The sequence below is a fragment of the Salmo salar genome, chromosome 06, assembly GCF_965601325.2.
Source record: "Salmo salar chromosome 06, fSalSal1, whole genome shotgun sequence".
In the NCBI taxonomy this organism is placed as follows: domain Eukaryota; kingdom Metazoa; phylum Chordata; class Actinopteri; order Salmoniformes; family Salmonidae; genus Salmo; species Salmo salar.
Genome location: NC_138296.1, coordinates 72,960,072 through 72,978,551, shown reverse-complemented (window position 1 = coordinate 72,978,551; position 18,480 = coordinate 72,960,072). Strand labels below are relative to the sequence as shown.

At 41.1% G+C, this 18,480-nt stretch overlaps 2 protein-coding genes across 2 annotated transcripts; one reads left to right on the top strand and one right to left on the bottom strand.

The window, feature by feature from the left end:
* Positions 1–85: 85 nt before the first annotated feature.
* On the bottom strand, positions 86–2,920 carry ccdc167 (coiled-coil domain containing 167). Its single transcript, XM_014205668.3, has 4 exons — positions 2,567–2,920; positions 2,206–2,300; positions 2,083–2,135; positions 86–1,939 (listed from the first exon to the last, which is right to left on the bottom strand). Exons 1-4 carry the CDS (start codon positions 2,612–2,614, stop codon positions 1,833–1,835), a joined length of 303 nt encoding a protein of 100 aa, XP_014061143.1. The 5' UTR covers positions 2,615–2,920; the 3' UTR covers positions 86–1,832.
* Positions 2,313–17,726, top strand: kif25 (kinesin family member 25). The gene is made up of 16 exons (XM_045720945.2): positions 2,313–2,426; positions 8,435–8,705; positions 8,972–9,037; positions 9,452–9,580; positions 10,549–10,690; positions 12,659–12,762; positions 12,873–12,958; positions 14,551–14,590; positions 14,713–14,780; positions 14,927–15,001; positions 15,345–15,488; positions 15,640–15,816; positions 15,974–16,128; positions 16,283–16,540; positions 16,685–16,840; positions 16,995–17,726. The coding sequence occupies exons 2-16, from the start codon at positions 8,637–8,639 to the stop codon at positions 17,144–17,146; spliced, it is 1,821 nt and encodes a 606-aa protein (XP_045576901.2). The 5' UTR covers positions 2,313–2,426; positions 8,435–8,636; the 3' UTR covers positions 17,147–17,726.
* Positions 17,727–18,480: the final 754 nt, after the last annotated feature.

The following is an 18,480-nucleotide window of genomic DNA, read 5'->3' as shown; positions in this document are numbered from 1 at the left end:
ATTATATCACAGGCTTGTAGAAGAGAGCTTTGTCTCTATGTCATAGTTGATTCTGAGTAGCAATAGAATGGTCAAGCAGAGAAAACAGATTTAGAGATGCATTTATTTTGTTTTTTGGATGTTCAGACATAATTACAAAAGAACAATGTTCATACATGCCAAGCATGTAATTATCTTCATTAATTTACAGTAAATATATATAAACTTGTTGCCTCGGGTGAGGGATCAAAATGATGTGAAGCTGTCTGCAGGTAGGATGGCCTTAATGTGTGCATGAGTAATCACATTCTCATTCCATTTAGATGCACAGGCACTGCTAAAAATGCAATGCCTGAACAAATAAAAAGGCCATGGGGAGATTAATTTTGGCACCAAAGGCTTGGAATTAAGATGAGGACAAACACATATACACCCCTTCCTTATTCTAATGGTATACAGTATATGTAGCCCTGTGCCCATATTGACAAAGCATCTCTTAGTAGGAGTGCTCATACTCAAGAGTTGCTTTGTAAATACAGACTCTTGCAAAATTATGTCAGATATAAAGCCCAGTCAAGTCTCAGTCTCTCAGGTTTGGGTGATTTAACTAACAGACAAAGGCATGGTGGTTATTGACCACAATGAGAACTAAAGCATCATTTTGGCAACAGTCTGAGAACACAATCCCAAGGTGCACTATGTAAACCCATTGAGAAGTACAGTGTCTTCATACCCTCATCATAGCACAACACAGGAGCACAAAGTGCAATGAAGTCAAAGGAAGAATTGTATACTCTGTCACGCTTGATGAAGAGTTCATGATTTACATAAGCATTGTGCATGATTTTGCTTTCATGAGTGGTCCTTAAGAGACCATCAGTAACCATTGAAGTGTAGTAAAAGTATACCACAGTCTGTATGATGGGGAAAGCAAAGCTCAGCCCAGGAGTTGATGATGATGTGGATGACTTCGCAACGAACATCCAATTTGTAGTGGCTCAACAAATTAGGCAATTTGAGTACCAATGCTTGACAGAGCAGAGGTACCTGTGAGCAGAGTGTGAATTACAATTGGGCATAAACCCTCCTGAAAGAGATATGAGCCCCCCTAAATTAAACAAGTCATAACTTTGGGGGGGGGTCTCAAATAACGCTAATTTACCCATTATACTATCTGTTTAAAATGAAATGTATACTGCTATAGTGGTAAATATGAAAATAAAAGCTTATCCCACATGAAACAAACACCCCCACCTCTGTATTATGTTGTTTTTTTATCCCCCCCCATATGGCGGCACTTGTCATCCGGGACTGTTACATATTTCATCCCCGTTTCAAGTGTCCCGACTTCTCTTTCTACAGAAAATGTCATTTTGTCAGCAAGACACATCAATTCAGGCTACAAGAGTGTAGACCCAATGACAATTGCCAAATGTCATTATACTTTTTGGTGTTTTGTAACAGATTTCACTTTCCATTCATCAAATGACAGGAGTGCACAGTTTGGATGCAGGAATTATTTTGGAGTGGATGAACATGCGCAGGTAGCCTACTTTTTTAACTGATTTGTTTGACAATAAGATGACTTGTGTTCATGCCAAATTAAAAAGGTAATACAAAAAAAATGACTGGTTAATGACATGTCTTTACTACTTGTCCCATAAAAAAAATTTGAACACTCGCAAGCAGGTGTAAATATAGAAGGTTAAGTGACAAAAATAGATACCCCAGAATGTCACCATATAATTCGCACAAATGGCTGCCTTAAGGCTTTTAGCTGCCAAAGCAGTATTTGGGCCTGATGAAGATGTAACATAACACAGTCAACTGTGCTAAAATGAGCTCATTCTTATTCAGTAGTGGATAAAGGCGTAGTAGAAGAGAGCACTGACGGCCAATAGAGCAACAGAGAGCATCATATTCCTCCTGTTCTCTCCTCTCAACACCTCCAGCTCTTTATCTAAATGAGAGGGAACAAGTGTCAGTCCACAATGTACAACACACACCATTCATTCAGGATCCAGTTTCACAATAACACTTATACTACAATTCCACTATTTGAATTGTGTATAACATTTTCCATGAAACAAACGCTTTCCTTACCATACTTTTGCATCCTTTCGTTCATTATCGTCATTTCATCCTCCAGCGATTGTCTGTCGAATAGAGGGAGATTAGGAATTGTGCTTTCATCACCATTATCATCGTTGTCATCATAATCATCACCTGTCTTGATCCGAGAGCTCCTCGCGCCGCCGTCTGAACTCTGCCCTCTCGATACTATCGTGACATCGCAACCGTCGCTCCTCAACACGATCAATCTGTGTAGGGGACATATAAACTATTAAATATCTCTGGCCATAACATTGGGTGACACCTGTGAATTATGGCAAACGTGGCTCCCTAATATGGTAGCAATATACTTCGCCTCTTCCTCTCTGGCTAAGGTGAGCTCACGCATGGTATCCAATGTTTGAATGAAGCTTGTTAGATTAGCTAGCTAGCTAAACTTTCAAATTCCAGAGCAACGTAACATTATTCCACGTCACGTAAGAAACCTTCAAGTTACAAATAGTTTGTGTTTTACCTCGCTAGCTACGCTGACTTTCTCTCGCTTGTCCTTAGATTTGGTCATTTCGTGAGAAAAAACACCAAAGTAAACGACCTGCCGCGGGTACAATAATGATTATTCTTGGGGTTTCTGCGACTCAGAGGATGTAATCTCGGAAAATGCCACCCCTAGCTGTGTGGAGGCTAGGCGATAGTGCACGAAGGTGAATGTTGTGCACATGCGATTGAAACCATTCTTTAATGTAGGCTACTATTGCACTTTTAATCTAGATTCTAGAGCTGCTGTACGTATAAAATATCAAATAATATTGTTGCCAGTGATGCCCCTTGTGATATTGCAGTCAGCAATTCGCGCGTTAGTTGCCTCAATTAGGATGCGCGAATACACAACACTTTACGGTAACGAGTAGGGAAACTTAGTGTGACGCATTCTCAGCACAGATATATCATTGTATTTGTCACATACACATGGTTAGTAGATGTTCAAGCGAGTGTAGCGAATTGCTTGTAGATAGAGACGATAGCTACAAATCGTTCCAAGCACACTTATTCAATCTTCCACGATACCAAATCGTTTATTTCATTTTATTGCTTTATCAAGAATCACTGATATCACGGGTAGAGTGAGACTGCAGAGGCTGCAGTAGCCAGCCGGGGGTGCTGTTTTAGCAAATGTTAAATTGTGAAAGCAAGACGTGTTTACGGTCATGACATACAATCATAGTACACACACACAGCAAGATCTGAGTGAGCTTGATATGTTTTTCATTGTATTTCATTAGATTATATATTTTTTAATAAAAAAATAAGAAACCCGCACACTGCTCTTGCTAGTATCACTGCTCTAATAAGCTTTACGTTTCGGCCTCAGGGCCTTCGGCAGAGATTTTGTGATTTTTTTTTAAATTAGCACCCTTATGTAGACAGCTCCACCCACATCCGTTCAATGCATCGAATGGGGTTGGAGTCGAGGGAAAATAAGTAAATGTTACCGAATATAACAATGCATTTCATAAATATTCTAATGAAGTGTGTACATAAAACGTATTAAACACGTCTGTAAAACCACAATGAGGACATCGACCCATCAAGCAAGTTTTCATAAAGCATTGGGTACAATGTTTTATGAAGCTGCCAGCCACAAAAGAAAAAGTGCCAGGCTCTTTTACGCCCTCTTCCGAATGGCAGCTATAAATGCAGAGGTTGCTCACAGTGTAAACATTTCTGCCACCCACAAACAGGAAATCGGTCCCAAATAAATGGCATTATTACGTGCACCACCACCCATGTCATCTACATGATTAAATGTCCACGTGGGCTGTGTTATGTAGGTAAAACCTCTCGTTCTCTCAAACAGATAATTAGTGAACATAACATTTCAATCAGGAGAAACGACAGTCGTACATTTTAATTACCAAAAGCATGACATTTCTACCTTTAGATTTTGTGGCATAGAGAAAGTTAAGATATCAGATAGGGGAGGTGATATAAATAATGCTCTGAACAAAATATACTGTTTTTGTTTTTTCACCCTCCAGACATTATTTCCTAAAGGTCTTAATGATGAAATGCAGATGTATGTTATGTTGTAAATGTGAACATGAATTAATGCCTCCACTTCAGATTACAATTGCGTTTTTCTTGCTTTGTGCCCAATGTGGTTTTACAGACGTGTACGTTTTATATACAGACGTTATATACACACTTTATTAGAATACTTCTGAAATGCACATTTTTATATTTGGTAACACTTACTTATTTTCCCTCGACTCCAACCCCATTCGATGCATTGAACGGATGTGGGTGGATCTATGTCTACATAAGGGTGCAGTGGCGGTCAGTGCCATTTATGATGAGGGAGGAAGATTTTTTTCATGAGCATTGCGTTTCTATTACAACATGTTGGATGACTGTTATTCATATTCCATTCACCCAGTTCAATGTAACATTGATAGGTTTAGGCTACTACATGATACTCAAATGTTCCCTATACCCATCATGATGTTGCTACAACCTAGCCTATGAATAAAAGTTTACAACATAGGTGTACACAGGTAAAGAGAAGAATTTGAGATGACAGACAGTGACACGTGGACAGACAGTGACACATTCAATACCGCCTTGCACACTCTTGCCTGCATCAACCTTATCTAGGGTGTAATCATTAATCCAACAGTTGCAATCAAGAGTTTCTATTGGACAAATTCAGGTATTTTATCCCCTTTTTGTTTGCTTCCGTTTAAGAAACATTTTTAATCGGTGGGAATGAATACATCCCTGATCACGCATAAACACAGTTCACATTCATAGCAGCCACGTTGTATTCATTCTAGCCTCTATGCACTCTCCTCCTTTCACCTTTTCCCTTCGTTTGTGGACTTCAATGAACAACACATCAGCTGCATGTGACCAGGTGAAAAAACCTTTCCAAACCATGTCATAACCGCTACACACAGCCTACATCATTGTCCCCATATTAGCTAAAGTAATGTCCTGGTCAACATAGCTAATAGAACTAATGCGTTAGTAAACCCGCTACAATCATGCAGTAACGTTACAGTGTATAGTCAGTAAGTAGTTACACAGGCGGGCCCCAGTGGCAATAAACTAATAAAACCAAAAGCTTATCTTGACTTGGAAGAGTTCCAATGTTGTGTTGGATAGTCATAGCCAGCTAGCTAACATAGCATGACTCTGTTTGAGCCGGGTGTTTGAGTAACTAAACTAGCCAGCTAAGTAAGCGAAACTGAAAGTGAAAAAATGACACTCTCTCTCTTGCTTCTCCTTCATGTTTGAATAAATACATTGTTCAAACTATTAAACTATTGTCTTTCTCTCTCTTTGAGTCAACTACTCACCACATTTTATGCACTGCAGTGCTAACTAGTGGTAGCTTATGCTTTCAGTACTAGATTAATTCTCTGATCCTTTGATTGGGTGGACAATATGTCAGTTCATGCTGCAAGAGCTCTGATAGGTTGGGGGACGTCCTCCGGAAGTTGACATAATTACTGTGCAAGTCTGTAGAAGGGGGTGAGAATCAAGAGCCTCCTAGGTTTTGTATTGAAGTCAATATACCAAGAGGAGGATGGAGGCTAGCTGTCCTCGGGCTACACCATAGTGCTACCCTACAGAGTACTGTTGAGGCTACTCTAGACCTTCATTGCAAAACAGTGTGTTTTAATCAATTATTTGTTGATGTGAATATATTTAGCATAGTTTTATCTAAAAAAGATAACTTTTTCAATGTTTTACAATTTACATTTTTATGAAATTCACTGAGGAGGATGGTCCTCCCCTTCCGCCTGTGAAGAGCGTTCACTGTAAGGGTGCTAATTTAAAAAAACTCTGATGAAGGCCTTGAGGCCGATACGTAAAGATTATTAAAAGCAGTGATACTAGCAAGAGCAGTGTGTTGGTTTCTTCTTTTTTTCTCATCTTATTCAACTGTTACCATGCACCTGCAAAAAAAGATAGCTCAGATGTGCAAGTGCCTTTTTGAATTAGATTATATATACACTACCGTTCAAAAGTTGGGGGTCACTTAGAAATGTCCTTGTTTTTGAAAGAAAACCATTTTTTTTGTCGATTAAAATAACATCAATTTCATCAGATGTGTAGACATTGTTAATGTTGTAAATTACTATTGTAGCTGGAAATTGATGATTTTTTATGGAATATCTACACAGGCGTACAGAGGCCCAGTCTATTCTTGTTCTGAGAAATTAAGGCTATTCCATGCGAGAAATTGCCAAGAAACTGAAGATCCCGTACAACGCTGTGTACTACTCCCTTCACAGAACAGCGCAAACTGGCTCTAACCAGAATAGAAAGAGTAGTGGGAGGCCCCGGTGCACAACTGAGCAAGTGGCCAATTACATTAAAATGTCTAGTTTGAGAAACAGACACCTCACAAGTCCTCAACTGGCAGCTTCATTAAATAGTACCCGCAAAACACCAGTCTCAATGTCAACAGTGAAGAGGCGACACAGGGATGCTGGCCTTCTAGGTAGAGTTGCAAAGAAAAAGCCATATCTCAGACTGGCTAATAAAAAGAAAAGATTAAGATGGGCAAAAGAACACAGACACTGGACAGAGGAAGATTGTAAAAAAGTGTTATGGACAGACAATTCTGAGGAGTTCGGATCATAAAGAAGAACATTCGTGAGACGCAGAAAAAATGAAAAGATGCTGGAGGAATGCTTGACGCCATCTGTCAAGCATGGGGGATGTAACGTGATGGCCTGAGGGTGCTTTGGGGGTGGTGAAGTGGGAGATTTGTACAGGGTAAAAGGGATCTTGAAGAAGGAAGGCTATCACTCCATTTTGCAACGCCATGCCATACCCTGTGGACAAAGCTTAATTGGAGCCAATTTCCTCCTACAACAGGACAATGACCCAAAGCACAGCTCCAAACTGGGTAATAACTATTTAGGGAAGAAGCAGTCAGCTGGTATTCTGTCTAATGGAGTGGCCAGCACAGTCACCAGATCTCGACCCTATTGAGCTGTTGTGGGAGCAGCTTGACCGTACGTAAGATGTGCCCATCAAGCCAATCGAACTTGTGGGAGGTGCTTCAGGAAGCATGTGGTGAAATCTCTTCAGATTACCTCAACAAATTTACAACTAGAATGCCAAAGGTCTGCAAGGCTGGAATTGCTGCAAATGGAGGATTCTTTGACGAAAGCAAAGTTTGAAGGACACAATTATTATTTCAATTAAAAATCATTATTTCTAACCTTGTCAACGTCTTAACTATATTTCCTATTAATTTTGCAACTCATTTCATGTATGTTTTCATGGAAAACAAGGACATTTCTAAGTGACCCCAAACTTTTGAAAGGTAGTATATATTTTTTAAGTGTTAATAAATAACTAAATTTACCATGTCTCTACCAGTATTCTTTATCTTTATTTTTTTAAGTAGTAATATTACAGTGAACTTTGATGAACCTTATGTAAAAAAGAAATCTGTCAAAATGGCTGCCAAACATATTTTGAGATGTGTGCCACAAAAAAAGTTCTCAGCCGCAGACATGACAAGCAGATCTGGAGGTGAGCTTGAAAAAAAAACAGAAGAGGATGGAAGGAGCGTTCACTTTTTGAGGGGCTGGTAGACAGAGACGTTGGGGTCCAGTAATCCATTGGCATGAATACTGCAAAGCATAACATGCCCATATTATGCCAGATCCAATACACAGTATATAGTGTTTTTCCAATCTTGTAGCTGGCTTAATATGGGCATGTTATGCTTTGCAATGTTAATAATAATGGATTATCGATCTACTTGTAGCACACAAAGTGTTTTCCATCCATTTTTACTGCGTTAAAATTGAATTACAATACCTAAAAGTTCACTATAATAGGACAAAGAAGTATTTATCTACTAGTGGCACACGTCACAAAACATCTTTAAAATGGCATACAATTGGCATTTTATGGTATGCAATAGTCATCACGCTGGATTAATTAACTTCTACTGGCACACATACAAATAAAGTATACCAGCCATTTTTAGGGATTGTATTATTTTTACATAGGGGTCATCAAAGTTCACTGTAATATAACAACTTTGTAGCTATCGTCTCGTATCTGTGCATGAGAGTGCATCCACAGAAAAGTGTTGTGCGTTTGCGCACCAAATTCAGGCGGAAACTGAAGTGCGGTGGCTTGACTTCGTTTTGCGAATGTCGGCTCAATTCACCGCAGTCCTTGAGATGCAGGATACAAGACTCAATTGTGCCAGCAGGATTTAGGATTTAGGATTATCATTAATCCATAAATTCAGACTTTGACATGCGAGAGCAAAATGATCAAACCCAAGGGATATATACTACCCACCAAATGTTCACATTCAAATACTGTTGCTGATATTTCTCTACAGCCTGTCAAAAGCCCATGGCACCATTACGAACGCACGTCTCAGGACAAGTGGACGCCATCTAAATGCACGCGGATGGAGAGCTGCTTGGAGAGTGTTGTGCGTGCGTAATCGCATTATCTGACCTGAAAAAACGCAGGCTGACAGCCCAGTCGCATAATATTCTTTACTGTACTTTTTTTATTGTTTTCTTTCCTTGATTAAAATGCCACTCTTCATAAACCGAGACCAGATATTTGCGCACCAAGTTCACCTTTTGGAGCACAAACTGCGGGTATGTCTATTTTTTTATTTATTGTAAATTCAACAGGTATGACAGGTGAAGCTAAAACGACTGTCGGTTAGGTAGGCTTAGTTGTTACTTTGTGAGAATAATTGTTTATCGTTTAGTTAGTAATCTATAATAACTATTCGATTCATTACAAGCCCTGTTTTATTTATGTATGTTTAGTAAAGGAGTTTAAATGGAATCAGATGAACATCACTGACTTTACAGCGTCAAACTTGCAGCGTTGGCTAATCTGTCCCGAACGTTTCTAGAGCAAAGAAGAACGCATTCTGGAGTTGGAGACTGAAAATGCCATTCTTCACCTGAGGCTCGCCGATGTGAGTTGAGTCATTGGAGAATACATGTTAATGTACTGTGCTATTTTAACACCCCAATCAGTGCCCGTTGTGTAGGTAGCCAAGCAAAGGCCGTGGTACCCAATTTAAGCACATAATTGGGTACCACAGATGGATAAGCTTACTGTCTGCAGAATTTAATTAGAATTAATTAAAAGCAATATGTAAACATGTTATTTTTACTTGTTTAACACGTTTCCTGTCAATGTTCACTTCATGGATAGCTCCAATTGGGCACAGTATGGAGGCATAAAATGAACACTGAGTTGCTGGTAATGTTTTTTATCTACCACGTCCTTCCTGGACCAAAAAGTGGGTTTTGGATGTCAAAATGGTGACTTGTTACTGTATGACTTGGTAATGGTGGTTCCCCCTTGCCCTGTTCTCCCTCTCCAGTGTCTGGGGAAACTTCGTCGGGATCATGCGGAAGAGGCAGAAGCAGAAGCCCAGAAGCGTTGGCAACACCAGAGAGTTGTGCAGCAAAGCACCCAGTCTGCCCTGGCCAAACTCCTGTCTGAAGTTCAGGTACATACAACCCCAGAGTTACACAGCTGTATTCTTTTGTTTGGTTTAGTTCAGAGGAAGGCCAACATGGTGTCCATTGGGGTTTCGTATACCATACGGTCAAGCTGCTCCCACAACAGCTCAATTGGGTTGAGATCTGGTGACTGTGCTGGCTGCTCCATTATAGACAGAATACCAGCTAACTGCTTCTTCCCTAAATAGTTCTTGCATAGTTTGGAGCTGTGCTTTGGGTCATTGTCCTGTTGTAGGAGGAAATTGGCTCCAATTAAGCGCCGTCTACAGGGTATGGCATGGTGTTGCAAAATGGAGTGATAGCCTTCCTTCTTCAAGATCCCCTTTACCCTGTACACAAAGCACCCCCAGACCATCACATTGCCTCCACCATGCTTGACAGATGGCGTCAAGCACTCCTCCAGCATCTTTTCATTTTTTTCTGCGTCTCACGAATGTTCTTCTTTGTGATCCGAACACCTCAAACTTATATTTGTCTGTCCATAACACTTTTTCCAATCTTCCTCTGTCCAGTGTCTGTGTTCCTTTGCCCATCTTAATCTTTTCTTTTTATTTCTTTGCAACTCTGCCTAGAAGGCCAGCATCCCAGAGTCACCTCTTCACTGTTGATGTTGAGACCTGTGTTTTGCGGGTACTATTTAATGAAGCTGCCGGTTGAGGACTTGTGAGGCGTCTGTTTCTCAAACTAGACACTCTCATGTACTTGTCCACTTTCTCAGTTGTGCTCTTTCTATTCTGGTTAGAGTCAGTTTGCGCTGTTCTGTGAAGGGAGTAGTACACTGATGTTATTTTAATGGACAATTTTTTTCTGCTTTTCTTTCAAAAACAAGGACATTTCTAAGTGACCCCAAACGTTTGAATGGTAGTGTATATAGGTTGAAATACTGTACTAGAGTCATTGATGACCTGAACACACACGAACACACATTCATGGTATTATTTGTGTGTTATTCTAGATTTTGAAGCAGGACCTGAGAGAGGTGTTTGCGGTGTATGTGAACTTCGCCACTGAGTTGGAGAACCAGAGCAGGCTGCTGCTGGAACAAGTCGGCCAAGCCAGCTTCGCCCTCCAGGGCCACCATGGCAATGATGTGCACAGTGAGTAGACTACCTGTGGTCAGATTTATGATATCACTCAATCAATGTGTGTCACACTTATCTCCTTGTACTTCTGCTTCTCTCTGTCTGTTTCTCTCTTGCCTCTCTCTCTCTCTCTCTCACTCCCTTTCTCTTGCCTCTCTCTCTCTCAATTCAATTCAATTCAAGAGCCTTTATTGGCATGGGAAACATATGTTAACATTGCCAAAGCAAGTGAGGTAGATAATATACAAAAGTGAAATAAACAATAAAAATGAACAGTTAACATTACACTCACAGAAGTTTCAAAAGAATAAAGACATTACAAATGTCATATTATGTCTATATACAGTGTTGTAACAATGTACAAATGGTTAAAGTACAAAAGGGAAAATAAATAAACATAAATATGGGTTGTATTTACAATGGTGTTTGTTCTTCACTGGTTGACCTTTTCTTGTGGCAACAGGTCACAAATCTTTCTGCTGTGATGGCACACTGTGGTATTTCACCCAGTAGATATGGAAGTTGATCAAAATCGGGTTTGTTTTCGTATTCTTTGTGGATCTGTGTAATCTGAGGGAAATATGTGTCTCTAATATGGTCATACATTTGGCAGGTTAGGAAGTGCAGCTCAGTTTCCACCTCATTTTGTGGGCAGAGTGCACATAGCCTGTCTTCTCTTGAGAGCCAGGTCTGCCTACAGCGGCCTTTCTCAATAGCAAGGCTATGCTCACTTAGTCTGTACATAGTCTCTCTATGTCTCCCTCTCTCTCTGTCTTTCTCCCATTCTCAAGTATCTTATTTACCATGCCCCTAGGCTGTATGTTAAGAGGTTGGTTGCCTTGGGGATAATCCTCTCTCCCCCTCTAACCCCTCCTTCACCCAGCCCTCCAATACGACTCTGTCAGCGAGGTTCGGAAAGGTTGTGTGACCTGTCCTCTGCGTCACCTGGTCGCCATGGTGACAAGCTCGAGGAACTTATCCCACGTCACTTGGTTAAACCTGGCTGTCTGTTGGGCCTGTGGGAAAAGCCCCTAGACTATATATACCTGACCCTATTGGTTTCGTTTACCACAGGTCCTGGGTCAGTTTTCTTGTTTGGCTTGAAATAGTTCATGTATATCTAAGGCAGTAGTGCTGATCCTAAATCAGTCCGCTTTTGGAGAAAAGGTCAATGTAGGCACAAATATTGTATTTATGAACCAGTAGGATTTATTGCAATTTATGAAGCATTATTCATGTCATTTATAGATAATGGATTAATATTTCGCTTTTGCGAATACTCTGTTTAAAAATAAAGTGGACCCTGCAGTTGCATCTCCAGCTACCCTTCATTCAGGAAGGACGTCAGATGGTTGAGCAACCCAGCCTTCTATCAAAACAATGACTTAGATTAATCCATCAACTGTCCCTGTAAGTCCGGCACAATGAGCACACATATAACCCCTGAGGCTTAAGTCTTAGCTCTTGAACAGGACAGGTCAAATACAATAACCATTGGCAACAGGAGAGGATCTCTTTCCTTAGCTCTTACCCTGCTTGTTGTAATTGTAGTTTGCATTCTCTAAGAGGAGGTTAGTTACATGTAATAGTAATGAATAGTGAGGAGGTCTGGCTCTTGAGACTAGAGTTCACCATTCACTTGTTTGATGTCAGGTTGTATGTCATGTCGTCCAGAGGATTCCAGGAGTTCTTATATGGCTTTGATTGCTTCATCACAGAGCGTGTGAGTGTATGAGTGGGTGTGTCCATGTTTCCACTGAGATTAAGGACTTGGGTCTAAAGGTATTACCTGGACTAGGCACAATTATTTGTGTTTCTCATGGCATGACATTGCATTTAGTGGCTTAGCCTGGCACATGCATGATGTTACTGTCACGGTTTGTGTAACACCATTGAAGCAATAACAAAAAAGCCCTCATAATTTGGTTATTATATGTGATGGTGCTGCTATTATTATCTTATTCTCTGTGTATCTGTCCTCAGGTTTGCAGGCTCAGATGGAGGCTCTAGAGCGCTCGCTACAGGAGGAGAAGGAGCGGAGCAGGACTGAGAGGGAGAGGAGGAAGATACTTCACAACACCTTGGTGGTGAGGATCTTGACTACATTTTAATAGTCTACATTGACTGCCATTCTTTTCCGTCTCTGTCTTTCTCTCTTTCTCTCATTCTCTCTTTCTCTCTTATTGTTGCTCTTCAGGAGCTGCGGGGGAACATCAGGGTCCACTGCAGAGTGCGTCCAGTCCTTCCCTTTGACGATGGCCAGGGATCAACATTAGCAATAGGGTAAGTTGGTCAGATAATATATTTTTGACCAGTACTGTACATTTTAAAGGGATACTTTGGGATTTCGGCAATGAGGCCCTTTATCTGCTTCCCTGCAGTCAGATGAACTTGTGGATACCATTTCTATGTCTCTGTGTTCTGTATGAAGGAAGTTAGATGTAATTTCTCGAGACAATGCTAATTAGCGCTAGTGCAATGACTGGAAGTCTATGGGTTTGTACTAGCATACTACCTTCACACTGGACACAGAGACATAAAAATGGTATCCACTAGTTCATCTGCCTCTGGGGAAGTAGATGAAGGGCCGGTTTCTGGTCACAGGTTCAGGAATGGTTAAAAAATCATAACATGCACTTAAAATTAACCTTACAAATAGCAGTGATGGGCGATTTGGAAAGCCATAGTCAGTCAATAAATAATATAATAATACTCGTAGGAAAGGTTTTCATCTTTAGCTCACAATCTGTAGATAATATATGATTAGAAAGGTTAAAAAATGTTGTAAAACATCACAGCACAATTTAAAAATATATGAGACATGGAAACCAAACCAGGGTGGTCTATGGTGATAGGTGGGATGGGCTGAGAGTGGCTGAGGGCTGGGATTAAATAGTTTGTTTGGTAATGTATTATTCTTATGTGACTGCTTTATATAAAAGTACCATGTATGTAAAAATGTGTATGTAACATGTATGTACCGTAATTTCCGGACTATTAAGCGCACCTGAATATAAGCCGCACCCACTGAATTTAAAAAATATATATATTTTGAACATAAATAAGCCGCACATGTCTATAAGCCGCAGGTGCCTACCGGTACATTGAAACAAATTAACTTTACACAGGCTTTAACGAAACACGGCTTGTAACAAAAATAAATAGGCTTTAACGAAACACGGCTTGTAACAAAAAATAAAAAATTAGCAGTAAGCTTTAGTTGTCTTTTTGCACTGAGTCAATTCCTCACTCTGCTGTTTCCAACGTCTTATCATCGACTCATTAAGACCAAGCTCCCGTGCAGAAGCTCTATTTCCTTTTCTAACAGCCAGATCAATCGCCTTCAACTTGAAAGCTGCATCATATGCATTTCTCCGTGTCTTTGACATGATGAGGGTGACAAAATGACTACCGTAATCAGAATGATGGGAAGTTTGAGAGCGCTCGATTTAATCTAAACAGTAAACAAAAAAGTTGTTTGACCTTAACCCGTTCGGCAATTTCATTGGTCTAATGAAAGCTTCATGCCGCCAAAAAACTGAGCACGTCACAGAATGTTTTTTTGAAAAAAAATAATTGAAAGCGGGAAAAATCCATATGTTAGCCGCGTCATTGTTTAAGCCGCGAGGTTCAAAGCCTGGGAAAAAAGTTGCGGCTTATAGTCAGGAATTTACAGTATGTGTAGCAAAAAATCTGTAAAAAAAATAAGATATTTGTCCTCCGAAGAGAGGTGGTGGAGGGGTAAAAAAAGTAGATAAAGGGCTTCATTGCCAAAATCCTGAAGTATCCCTTTAATTGGTGCATTTAACATCCTCTTAGTAACAACAATTTAGAACTGTACAGTTTTATAATAGTCATGATTGTTTTCTGTTCAGGCCTGCTACAACAGAAGAGGTGGTTCAGGCAGTTAATGATGTGAGTACATGCAGTTTTAAGGTGTTATTTATTGTTAGGTCTGTGAATGGGTTGAATGAGTCATTCTGAAATCACCTGCCTGCCTCACCTATTTCATTTATGTTGTTTTACCTGTTTTCCAGGATACAGTTGTTGTGAATTGTACTAGAATGGGGAACCCGGGGCTGAACAAGATGTTTGAGTTTGAGAGGTATTATAACATAATAATAACTTTCCTTTGATTATTGTTGCTATTCTATATTTACATTCTGTCAGCAGTTGTATTGTAGTATGTGTCACAGCTTCAGATGTATGAAGCTTATCAAACATGTGTTTCCATGGTGATGTGATTGACAGGGTGCATGGTCCTGAGGACTCCCAGGATGTCGTGTTTGAGGAAGTGAAGCCTCTCCTCACATCTCTGCTGGACGGGTGAGTTAATATGACCTTGTGCTGCTAAGGGGAAACACTGATCGCTAATGTAATTCTATTGCCTTCCTCACAGCATCTCAGAATTTCTAAAATATAAAAAAAAGCCATCTCTGTGTACCTCCTATTTACAGTAGAGATGATTGCCTCAGAAAATTAGTGTTGTGATTGAATGCTCCGTTGGATCAGGACCAGAGGCAAAGCCGACAATGTGAAACGTTATTAAATAGAGCGAAGCAGAATGAGGAAATAAATCCAGTGAGACGACATCTGAATAACAAACAACTAAGTTAATAGAAACAGCAAGTCTGTATTTCACAGACTGATTCTCCTATTGTTCGGTCAGGTATAACGTGTGCATCATGGCGTACGGACAGACAGGCAGTGGGAAGACACACACCATGATCGGCTCCCAGGCTGAGGACCCCTCAGGACCACAGGGGGAGGCCCGGCAAGGCGTTATTCCCAAAGCAGCCACTGAACTCTTCAGGTGGGAGGGAGGGAGGGAATAAAAAGTTTGGTGTTTATACTAGGGTTAGGGTGATGAGAGAATGAGCTATACTTGTGCATGGATGCATGCATGTTTATACTTGTTTATTTTTATCTTGTTTATTTTTGTATGCGTGTGTGCTATCTGACAGACTGATATCGGAGAAACCTGCTGAGAGTCACACGGTGGAGGTGTCTGTGGTGGAGGTATACAACAACGAGGTGTTGGATCTGCTGGCTAAAGACGAGGACGGGGTTGCCATGGGCGCCAAGAGAGACGTCATCACTACCAGCACAGGGACCAGCGAGGTGCCCTTACTCTCCTATGTGTGAGTAGTCCTTTACTGTGTGTGTGTGATTTAATTGAGTGAGTAATTATGTACAGAGACATATCTATTGGATTGGTAATAGAATAGTGACAGTTTGTGTGTGTGTGAGATTTATGTGAGTTGAAGTACTGTATTGCTGACTGTGTTCTCCTCCCAGGTTGGTGAGAAGCTCAGCAGATGTGATGCAGCTGATCAGTTCTGTTCTGAGGTTGAGGGCTCGCTGCCCTACACTGGTCCACAGAGACTCCTCACGCTCTCATCTCATAGTAACCCTTACTGTCTCCTCCAAGAGCCCCAATGCACTGGCCCTGGGTGAGACACACACGCAAACATATCTGATTACTGACAAATGAAAAATGACAAGCTTAACACAATGTCTTAGTGCTATTAATTGATTGATTTCTTGCCATGATATCTTGCTGCTATATTCTTTTATTGACTGTGTCTGTGGTGCTTTGCTGTCTAGCTCGTAGGTTGCAAAATGTCAAGAAAGACATGCAGCGCAAGGCCCAGAAGGAGTGGTGGAGCCCCCGCTGTCGCCGTGCCAACCCAATGGCCCGCCAATCGGGGGACGAGCGTTCCGCTAGCTCCTCCTCCTCGCCCTACCACTCCCCCAGCCACTCCCCCATTCACTCCTCTTGCCCCTCCCCCAGAGCCAGCACCACCCAGGCTCCCTTCAGGACCAAACTACAGCTGGTGGACCTTGCAGGTAGCGAGTGTGTGGGTGAGTCGTGAAAACCACACCAAACTCATCCACCATGGTCTGTGATTGTTGTGTAGCAACGGTGTTCTGTCCGATGGTGTAGGGGGGATAACTATGTGTATGCTGTGTGTGTAACTGTTTGGACGTGTGTTTGTGTAACTGTAGGTATGTCAGGGGTGACTGGCGCTGCCCTGTGGGAGACGTCGTGTATAAACCGCAGTCTGTCTGCTCTGTCTGACGTACTGGGAGCTCTGGCAGAGCAACGGCCACATGTGCCCTACAGAAACAGCAAGCTCACACACCTACTGCAGGATGCCATCGGTACACACACACACACACACACACACACACACACACACACACACACACACACACACACACACACACACACACACACACAGTTTGTTGTTTTCCTTGACTGCAGTTGATAATGACTAACCATTCTCCTCTCTCTCTCCCCTCTCTTCTCCACTAGGTGGGGATGCGAAGCTGCTGGTGATGCTTTGCGTCTCTCCCACCCAGAGGTATATGACTGAGTCTCTACAGTCTCTGGGCTTCGGCACGCGGGCTCGTCAGGTCCAAAAAGATACCCCTCGCAGGAAGAACATTGCCCTCAAACTGAAGTAATGAGAGGAGAGCAGAGCAGAGGAGTATAGAAGAGAGAAGGGAGAGAGGTCCCAGGCTGTGATGGCATGGTCAAAGATAGAACAGAGGTCCCCCTCAATCAAGTGAAGGCTGAACAGAGTTACATGTGGCCACTGTGGCGTAAATGTTGTATATATGTAAATATTATTTAGTAACTTATGTCGTTGCTTTACTTAAACATACAATTGTACATGTATATCTAGCTATTTGAACACCAAATTGGGTTGTTTTTTAAAAAAATGGTTTGACAAATGTTGAATAATTTTCATCTATCGGTGTCAAACTCCATCGCCTCTTTATGTCCACCCAAATAGTATACAATATTTACTTGACCAATTATTTTATATTGTAGAATTGATTCTTAGATGCAGTATTTCCCTTTGTTTTTAAATAGATGGACAAATAATTTAGGCTAGTAATTTTTTGATTTGTGTTCAATCTTAGACTGATGGTAAATCACAGGCTTTAAGGCTTACTTATACTGAACAAAAATATAAAACGCAACATGTAAAGTGTTGGTCCCATGTTTCATGAGCTGAAATAAATGATACCAGAAATGTTCCATATGCACAAAAAGCTTATTTCTCTCAAATTACGTGCACACATTTGTTTACCTCCCTGCTAGTCAGCATTTCTCCTTTGCTAAGATTATCCATCCACCTGATGGGTGTGGCATATCAAGAAGCTGATTAAAAAGCATGATCATTACACAGGTGCACCTTGTGTGGGGGACAATAAAAGGCCACTCTAAAATGTGCAGTTTTGTCACACAACACAATGCCACAGATGTCTGAAGTTTTGAGGGAGCGTGTAATTGGCATGCTGACTGCAGGAATGTCTACCAGATCTGTTGCCAGAGAATTTAATGTTAATTTCTATACCAACATCGTTTTAGAGAATTTAGCAGTATGTCCAGCCGGCCTCACAACCGCAGACCTTGTGTACCTACGCCAGTCGAGGACGTCCACATCTGGCTTCTTCACCTGCGGGATCTTCTGAGACCAGCCACCCGGACAGCTGATGAAACTGAGGACTTTTTATGTCTGTAATAAACCCCTTTTGTGGGGAAAAGTAATTCTGATAGGCTGGGCCTGGCTCCTATGCCCACCCATGGCTGTGCCCCTGCCCAGTCATGTGAAATCCATAGATTTGGGCCTAATGAATTTATTTCAATTGATTGATTTCCTTATATGAACTGTAACTCAGTAACATTTTTGAAAATGTTGCATTTACATTTACATTTTTGTTCTGTATATATTTCTTATATAAATGTGTTATAATTGTGTGGGCTTGCTTTTAATGCATTTCTTATAAAC